The sequence below is a fragment of the Oncorhynchus kisutch genome, unplaced genomic scaffold (genome assembly GCF_002021735.2).
Source record: "Oncorhynchus kisutch isolate 150728-3 unplaced genomic scaffold, Okis_V2 Okis03b-Okis08b_hom, whole genome shotgun sequence".
In the NCBI taxonomy this organism is placed as follows: Eukaryota; Metazoa; Chordata; class Actinopteri; order Salmoniformes; family Salmonidae; genus Oncorhynchus; species Oncorhynchus kisutch.
In genome coordinates, this window is record NW_022261980.1 from 11663674 (window position 1) to 11673742 (window position 10069).

The 10069-nt window shown below is 44.5% G+C and overlaps 1 protein-coding gene across 3 annotated transcripts in view; it reads right to left on the reverse strand.

The window, feature by feature from the left end:
• Nucleotides 1-4376, reverse strand: part of LOC116359597 (ubiquitin carboxyl-terminal hydrolase 8) — a 54020-nt gene extending 49644 nt beyond the window's left edge. For 2 of the 3 annotated variants that reach the window (XM_031812477.1, XM_031812475.1), the window contains exons 1-3: nt 4247-4376; nt 2048-2215; nt 464-608 (exon numbers count right to left, since the gene is read on the reverse strand). In XM_031812477.1, the coding sequence (XP_031668337.1) occupies nt 464-608; nt 2048-2151 (249 nt within the window). In that variant the 5' untranslated portion in view covers nt 2152-2215; nt 4247-4376. Of the gene's footprint in view, nt 1-463; nt 609-2047; nt 2216-2307; nt 2519-4246 lie in introns of all 3 variants that reach the window. The other variant, XM_031812476.1, reaches the window with a different exon arrangement.
• Between the last annotated feature and the right edge of the window lie 5693 nt (nt 4377-10069).

Genomic DNA, 10069 nt, shown 5'->3' on the forward strand with positions numbered 1-10069 from the left:
ACTAATCTATAACCAATCAGGAAAATCAAGTACCTTTAGTTTTGATGGTTAATGTGAAACCAGCAGCATCCCACTTCGACTAAGACAGTACTAATCTATAACCAATCGGGAAATCAATAGAGCGTGAAATCACGGTAGGAAGCCTTTTCCTCGTACAGTTCGAACCCTCAATATGGCCAGTATCATAACAGTCCCGTGTGGGAGTGTGGCTCATCACTAGTTCTGCAGTCTACAAGCACACAGCCCGTGTCGGCATGGGGTTGAATCCCTCTTCACCCACTACTTCCCCCCCCCCCTGTTCTCCCCTCTACACGCTGTGCCCCCCATTACATTCCTACAGTCTGAAAACCCACTGAATACATGGGGAGGTGGGAGCTCCCAGTCTCCTTTAACACATATCGTATGGCTTGAACTCCCTCTGTGGTCTGAGTAGCAAAACATGGGTCGTATTCATGGGTGGTACCTGTTGCTGCTTGAAGTCGGGCCTCTTCTTGATGAGATCATAAACCGTTAGGTATTTCATGTAGAGAACATAGGCCTTCTCCTCGTCTCCATCCAGTCGACACTCCTCCGCAGCCTTGAAGATCTTACAGGCACTCTGGACATAGCTGGAACACACAACAGAACATTTACCATACACTCTGGACATAGCTGGAACACACAACAGAACATTTACCATACACTCTGGACATAGCTGGAACACACAACAGAACATTTACCATACACTCTGGACATAGCTGGAACACACAACAGAACATTTACCATACACTCTGGACATAGCTGGAACACACAACAGAACATTTACCATACACTCTGGACATAGCTGGAAAACACAACAGAACATTTACCATACACTCTGGACATAGCTGGAAAACACAACAGAACATTTACCATACACTCTGGACATAGCTGGAAAACACAACAGAACATTTACCATACACTCTGGACATAGCTGGAACACACAACAGAACATTTCCCATACACTCTGGACATAGCTGGAACACACAACAGAACATTTACCATACACTCTGGACATAGCTGGAACACACAACAGAACATTTACCATACACTCTGGACATAGCTGGAACACACAACAGAACATTTACCATACACTCTGGACATAGCTGGAACACACAACAGAACATTTACCATACACTCTGGACATAGCTGGAACACACAACAGAACATTTACCATACACTCTGGACATAGCTGGAACACACAACAGAACATTTACCATACACTCTGGACATAGCTGGAACACACAACAGAACATTTACCATACACTCTGGACATAGCTGGAACACACAACAGAACATTTACCATACACTCTGGACATAGCTGGAACACACAACAGAACATTTACCATACACTCTGGACATAGCTGGAACACACAACAGAACATTTACCATACACTCTGGACATAGCTGGAACACACAACAGAACATTTACCATACACTCTGGACATAGCTGGAACACACAACAGAACATTTACCATACACTCTGGACATAGCTGGAACACACAACAGAACATTTACCATACACTCTGGACATAGCTGGAACACACAACAGAACATTTACCATACACTCTGGACATAGCTGGAACACACAACAGAACATTTACCATACACTCTGGACATAGCTGGAAAACACAACAGAACATTTACCATACACTCTGGACATAGCTGGAACACACAACAGAACATTTACCATACACTCTGGACATAGCTGGAAAACACAACAGAACATTTACCATACACTCTGGACATAGCTGGAACACACAAAAGGACATAGCTGGAACACACAAAAGGACATAGCTGGAACACACAATAGGACATAGCTGGAACACACAATAGAACATAGCTGGAGAATTGAACACAGGCCTGTTACCAAGAGCAGTGTCCGTATGATCCTGGTAACAGGCCTGTTGTGTCCAGCCAGTGTCTGTATGGTCCTGGTAACAGGCCTGTTTAAATGACATCCATGCCAGAACAATAGGCCTGTTACCAGGACCATTTAAATGACATCCATGCCAGAACAACAGCTTACCTCCTGGTGTTGATTTTGTCAGGCTTGACTTCAGCTTTCTTGTTGAGGTCCCCCAGGTTAGTAGAGAGGTACAAGTCCTTCGCCCCGCGGGACACCGCAGGCATCTTCAATGGTGGGTTATATATCACCAGCACTGTACAATGTTCACATATTCCAGTCCTCACCGCTCTGGAAAGACAGAACAATTGAAACAAATAGCTTTTATTATTATTATCATTATTATGAACCCCTTGCCTGCCCCATTCATAGAGGCCAACAACCTTTAGCACCGATTGATGAGGCATCTTCTTCCAGGGGACTTTAAGAGGCCAGACATTCGGTCTGAATGTTAAACATGCATCGCTTGTGGTTTTTGGAAACTTGAGGCCGCCAGAAATGGGTTGGAACTGAAAAATACTGTCAGTTGCGACTGTGATAAAGTCGGTGAGGGATCATCAAATGGACGTATGTTTTGAAGTGGCTGTCCTATATCTGAGAGAAATAACAAAGATGAGGACTTTGTAGGATTTGTTAAAAAAATATTTAACCACTTATTTATATATATATATTTTTGAACTAAAGTACTTCCATTCATGTTTAAACTGGTACCGGGCTGCCTACAGACACGTCTAGTCAGGCTGGTACCGGGCTGCCTACAGACACGTCTAGTCAGGCTGGTACCGGGCTGCCTACAGACACGTCTAGTCAGGCTGGTACCGGGCTGCCTACAGACACATCTAGTCAGGCTGGTACCGGGCTGCCTACAGACACGTCTAGTCAGGCTGGTACCGGGCTGCCTACAGACACGTCTAGTCAGGCTGGTACCGGGCAGCCTACAGACACATCTAGTCAGGCTGGTACCGGGCTGCCTACAGACACGTCTAGTCAGGCTGGTACCGGGCTGCCTACAGACACGTCTAGTCAGGCTGGTACCGGGCTGCCTACAGACACGTCTAGTCAGGCTGCCTACAGACACGTCTAGTCAGGCTGCCTACAGACACGTCTAGTCAGGCTGGTACCGGGCTGCCTACAGACACGTCTAGTCAGGCTGGTACCGGGCTGCCTACAGACACGTCTAGTCAGGCTGGTACCGGGCTGCCTACAGACACGTCTAGTCAGGCTGGTACCGGGCTGCCTACAGACACGTCTAGTCAGGCTGGTACCGGGCTGCCTACAGACACGTCTAGTCAGGCTGGTACCGGGCTGCCTACAGACACGTCTAGTCAGGCTGGTACCGGGCTGCCTACAGACACGTCTAGTCAGGCTGGTACCGGGCTGCCTACAGACACGTCTAGTCAGGCTGGTACCGGGCTGCCTACAGACACGTCTAGTCAGGCTGGTACCGGGCTGCCTACAGACACGTCTAGTCAGGCTGGTACCGGGCTGCCTACAGACACGTCTAGTCAGGCTGGTACCGGGCTGCCTACAGACACGTCTAGTCAGGCTGGTACCGGGCTGCCTACAGACACGTCTAGTCAGGCTGGTACCGGGCTGCCTACAGACACGTCTAGTCAGGCTGGTACCGGGCTGCCTACAGACACGTCTAGTTTATTGAAATGGATTGATTTCCTTAAATGAACTGTAACTCAGAAAAAAGAAAAAAAAATTGCATGTTGCGTTTATATTTTTGTTCAGTGTAGAACCATGTCCAATAGGTTTTTGACGTTTTTGTTCGTAAGCGGTTGTTCTCTGAATGGCCAAGCACTGTATTGTGATTTGTGTACCTGGGGATTCATTTCCAGTGTATGATTATCTTTGGCGGTTCAGCTGGAGTAATGCATCCAAGCAAGATGTAAACATGAACTGTGCATTTAGCAAGGCTTCCAAGAAACGAAACCACAGACATTTTCTTTGACGAAATTGTAAATATAATATATGTGACATTGGACTTGCTACTAGCTAGTACGTTCGCAAAATGTTAAGTTAGCAAGCCAGGTAGCTTCCTAAGTAATGTTTCATCAGGAAGTGCAGTAGCAAGCCAACCCCCCCATCTGTCAAGTTAGTTTGTTAGCAGGATAGCTAGCTTATTAGCTAAACTAGGCTAGCTAGCTTTCACTGTAGTTGTTTACTCGAACAGGCTCTGTCAGCTTATGGATGTTTAGCTAGGTAACGACAAAAGACGTTATAACCGTAACTATAACGGCGAATAACCTCCAACAGTTATTGCAATGAAGAGATAGCAAGTGAATACGTTTGAAAAGAGGAAATAAGACAACTTACCATAACGTTGCACTGTTGTCTTGTTCAGTTTTTTCTAGTGTTTTCCGATAGTTACCACAGTCACAAAGTGAAAATTGGCTATGTCGTAAAATTGTATTTTTTTTTAAAGAAATGTGTTTTGGGGGCTTAATTTTGGGTTAGGTTTAGACGTATGGTTCGTAGTGTGGTTACGGTTAGGTTTATAATCACATTTTAAGAATATATATTTTAGAAACAGGCGGGGTTTATGACTGTGTGGCTGTGGTAACTAGTGACGAGCCCTAGTCAGCTGACTCCTGATTCCCGGAAGAACTCAAAATGGCAAAACTTTATCAACCATGTAGAACACACCACTGCTAGAATCAACCCGATTTTTCTAAACAACAACCGTTGCTACGTGAGGCCTATTTGATCGATTAGAAGTTTCGTAATGGTTAGGTTGTTATGAATTTACTGTACTGAAACAGCAGGGAGCAGGTCTCGAACCGTTGACCTTCTAGCCAGAAGTCCAGCGCGCTATTTACTGTGCCGCAAAAGCATGCTCGACCGGCAGAGTCGATATCCGCGCTTATAAACTCAGGGTCGTTACAGTACTAACATAAGTGGACGTGGCATTTCGGCCACTTTGTAAAAATCTAGTTGTGCTTGTTTTCTTAAGATACTGATGGAGGACTCGTGGTTAGAGGGGAGGCAGGTAGCCTAGTGGTTAGAGGGGAGGCAGGTAGCCTAGTGGTTAGAGCATTGGGCCAGTAACCGACAAGGTACAAATCTGTCGTTCTGCCCCTGAACAAGGCAGTTAACCCACTGTTCCTAGGCCATCATTGTAAATAAGAATTTGTTCTTAACTGACTTGCCTAGTTAAATAAAGGTTAAATATATCTATATATTTTTTAAATAAAAAATAGAGAGAAGTAGGGTACTTTATTTTTCCCCGTTGGATGTGGAAGTTGGATCTCTTTCAGTTGTAAAAAAACAAAAGTTGCTTCCACTTCCCCCAGAAGTTGACCCCAGAAAGTCAATCAATCTTATGATTTCCTGTTTGCAGTTTTTCAAAACTACCGACAAGTGCTAAGGCACTAGCTTTGCAGTTGAAATTATTGTTTTTTAAAGCTAGCTTTAGAGCAAAGACTGGTAGCAGATACCAGTAGACTTCCAATTGGTGCAACTCCCGTACAGACTCAGGAGAGGCAAAGGTCAAGCGTCCCCCGAAACACAACCCAGCCAAGCCACACTGCTATCTTAACACCATACACCTGGTGACCATGTCAGTGTACACTGCACCCAGCCCACCACAGGAGTTGCTAGTGTGCAATGGGACAAGTACATCCTTGCGGGACAAACCCTCCCCTAACCTGGACGACACTGGGCCAATTGTGCACTGCCCCATGGGTCTCCTGGTCGCTGCCAGCTGCAACAGAGTCTGGACTCGAACCAGGATCTCTAGTGGCACAGCCAGCACTGCGATGCAGTGCCTTAGATCACTGCGCCACTCTGGAGTCCCTTTTGCAGTTACATTTATGGAATTTATACATCTTAAGACTAAAACGCCTGATTTCGGGCACTAAATTCGCTGGACATTACGGATAATATGTTTACAATACTTATTTTATTGATATCCCACCGTTTAATAAGTCAGAACACCATAAAATAGAGGAATATATTATATGTGTGACATTCAACAAAATAAAATGGTGTCTGGGATTGGTTGAACAAGAGGGAGTAATCTCTACACCCTGCGCAGTCGGTGCACTGCAGAGCTGCGGGTTTGCATGCAGCTCCCGTGCTGTCAAAGTGTTGTCTGTAGTGGATTTTCTTATTTGTCTATTTGCACATTCCTTTCCAGTAGGCTAATAATAGCCTAGTAAACTAGGCAAGAAAGATTGACAAAAAAGGACATCTGCTTATTTCTTTGTTTTATTATTGTTGCAACACAACAGCTTTTGTACCGCACAGGATCCTTAAAGGGATACTTCAAGATTTTAGCGTTATCGCAATGACTGGAAGTCTACTGGTATCTGCTAGCAGTCATTGCTCTAAAGCTAGTTAGCTTTGGGTCACGAAACTACCTCTAACTTTCCTTCATACTGGACACAGAAAGATAAAAATGGTATAAATATGCTGCTGCTCCAGTTTCAACTGTTCTGCCTGCGGCTATGGAACCCTGACCTGTTCACCGGACGTGCTACCTGTCCCAGACCTATTATTTGACCATGCTGGTAATTTATGAACATTTGAACATCTTGGCCATGTCCTGTTATAATCTCCACCCGGCACAGCCAGAAGAGGACTGGCCACCCCTCATAGCCTGGTTCCTCTCTAGGTTTTGGCCTTTCTATGGAGTTTTTCCAACGTGCTTCAACACCTGCATTGCTTGCTGTTTGGGGTTTCAGGCTGGGATTCTGTACAGCAGTACAGCAGTACGAAGGGCTATATACAGTGCCTTGCGAAAGTATTCGGCCCCCTTGAACTTTGCGACCTTTTGCCACATTTCAGGCTTCAAACATAAAGATATAAAACTGTATTTGTTTGTGAAGAATCAACAACAAGTGGGACACAATCATGAAGTGGAACGACATTTATTGGATATTTCAAACTTTTTTAACAAATCAAAAACTGAAAAATTGGGCGTGCAAAATTATTCAGCCCCCTTAAGTTAATACTTTGTAGCGCCACCTTTTGCTGCGATTACAGCTGTAAGTCGCTTGGGGTATGTATCAGTTTATCAGTTTTGCACATCGAGAGACTGACATTTTTTCCCATTCCTCCTTGCAAAACAGCTCGAGCTCAGTGAGGTTGGATGGAGAGCATTTGTGAACAGCAGTTTTCAGTTCCTTCCACAGATTCTCAATTGGATTCAGGTCTGGACTTTGACTTGGCCATTCTAACACCTGGATATGTTTATTTTTGAACCATTCCATTGTAGATTTTGCTTTATGTTTTGGATCATTGTCTTGTTGGAAGACAAATCTCCGTCCCAGTCTCAGGTCTTTTGCAGACTCCATCAGGTTTTCTTCCAGAATGGTCCTGTATTTGGCTCTATCCATCTTCCCATCAATTTTAACCATCTTCCCTGTCCCTGCTGAAGAAAAGCAGGCCCAAACCATGATGCTGCCACCACCATGTTTGACAGTGGGGATGGTGTATTCAGGGTGATGAGCTGTGTTGCTTTTACGCCAAACATAACGTTTTGCATTGTTGCCAAAAAGTTCAATTTTGGTTTCATCTGACCAGAGCACCTTCTTCCACATGTTTGGTGTGTCTCCCAGGTGGCTTGTGGCAAACTTTAAACAACACTTTTTATGGATATCTTTAAGAAATGGCTTTCTTCTTGCCACTCTTCCATAAAGGCCAGATTTGTGCAATATACGACTGATTGTTGTCCAATGGACAGAGTCTCCCACCTCAGCTGTAGATCTCTGCAGTTCATCCAGAGTGATCATGGGCCTCTTGGCTGCATCTCTGATCAGTCTTCTCCTTGTATGAGCTGAAAGTTTAGAGGGACGGCCAGGCCTTGGTAGATTTGCAGTGGTCTGATACTCCTTCCATTTCAATATTATCGCTTGCACAGTGCTCCTTGGGATGTTTAAAGCTTGGGAAATCTTTTTGTATCCAAATCCGGCTTTAAACTTCTTCACAACAGTATCTCGGACCTGCCTGGTGTGTTCCTTGTTCTTCATGATGCTCTCTGCGCTTTTAACGGACCTCTGAGACTATCACAGTGCAGGTGCATTTATACGGAGACTTGATTACACACAGGTGGATTGTATTTATCATCATTAGTCATTTAGGTCAACATTGGATCATTCAGAGATCCTCACTGAACTTCTGGAGAGAGTTTGCTGCACTGAAAGTAAAGGGGCTGAATAATTTTGCACGCCCAATATTTCAGTTTTTGATTTGTTAAAAAAGTTTTAAATATCCAATAAATGCCGTTCCACTTCATGATTGTGTCCCACTTGTTGTTGATTCTTCACAAAAAAATACAGTTTTATATCTTTATGTTTGAAGCCTGAAATGTGGCAAAAGGTCGCAAAGTTCAAGGGGGGCGAATACTTTCGCAAGGCACTGTAAATACATTTGATTTAGATTCATCCACGAGTTCATAAAGGGCCTCATTGCCAAAATCTCAAAGTATCCCTTTAAGTTCCATCACTGCTAGTATATTAATAAATATCTCATCCACTCCTTCACAACCCGGGTGCCTGCTGTGCTGTCTTCTCCATTAATCTTTATTTATGTAACAACATCTTTGGCTTTCAAACAAATTCATGTTAACTTTTTTTAAATAATTGACAAACATAACATAGTGTCCTATGTTATTCTAATAAGAGAATTACATTGAATTACCAATTCACTAGTAACAAAGGAAGTTCCTCCTCTTCTCACAGTCCCTGGTTCCCCTCTCTGGCCAGGGTCCCACAGCGGAGGTGTTGGATGGGGCAGCCTGAGCCAACCTCCTCCCAGTCCAGGCCTGGTTCTCCAGGGGTCCCCGTTCACCCACAGACAGAAGCCACTGAAAAAGCGTAGACCGGTCCACACATGGTCCGTCTGGGCCCCCTTTGAATCCCTCATTCTCTGGACGAGGAGCTGCTCATTCTCAGACAGCAGGCTGGTGAGGTCAGTGTAGTGTTTCCTGCAGTGATCCAGAGCCTCCTCCCACGTCTTGTTCGTCTGTACCAGGATCACATTCAGATCAAAGCACAAGAAAGGGTTTCTCTGATTGCACAGCCAATCAGCCAATCAGCCACCAACATCCGGCTTCTTTACCTGCGGGATCAACTGAAACCAGCCACCCGGACAGCTGATGAAACTGAGGACTATTTCTGTCTATAATAAAGCATTTTGTGGGGAAAAACTCATTCTGATTGGCTGCGCCTTGATCCCCAGTGGGTGGGCCAGTCTCCCAAGTGAGTGGGCCTATGCCCTCCCAGACCTACCCATTGCTGCACCCCTGCCCAGTCAGGTGAAATCCATAGATTAGGGCCCTATTAATGAATTAAAATTGACTGATTTCCTTATATGAACTGTAACTCGGTAAAAATCGTTGAAATTGTTGCATGTTGCGTTTATATTTTTGTTCAGCATAGATGATTCGAGACAATGTCTTAAGTAGTTGAACATGTTATTACTCCTTGTGAAAGTAACAAACTGACACGTTTTCATTTTCATCAAGGGTCACTTCCCTTCCCTCTACATTTCTTTGTTTAGGTAAATCTCCTCTCTGCATCTCAGTCAAATGTTTTTCAGCCATGTAAAAACCCTTCAGTCCTTTTCACCCAAGCCTGGGTTGGGCAGCAGCACAGCAGGGAAGATGTCCCCAAGTTAATTCCCCAAGGTCATGGATCATCGTCTTTATTTACTCTTCAGGCCTGTTGTCGTATTGTGTTTACTTGATCTGTCAGTGATGTAATCTCAGCGAACGATGAAACATCCATTTTTCAGGACCCTGTCTTTTAAAGATAATTCTTAAAAATCCAAATAACTTCACAGATCTTCATTGTGAAGGGTTTAAACACTGTTTCCCATGCTTGTTCAATGAACCATAAACAATTAATGAACATGCACCTGTGGAACGGTCGTTAAGACACTAACAGCCTACAGACGGTAGGCAATTAAGGTCACAGTTCTGAAAACGTAGGACACTAAAGAGGCCTTCCTACTGACTCTAAAAAACACCAAAAGAAAGATGCCCCAGGTCCCTGATTATCTGCGTGAATGTGCCTTAGGCATGCTGCAAGGAGGCATGAGAACTGCAGATGTGGCTAGGGCCACAAATTGCAATGTCCGTACTGTGAGACGCCTAAGACATCGCTACAGGGAGACAGGACGGACTTTTGATCGTCC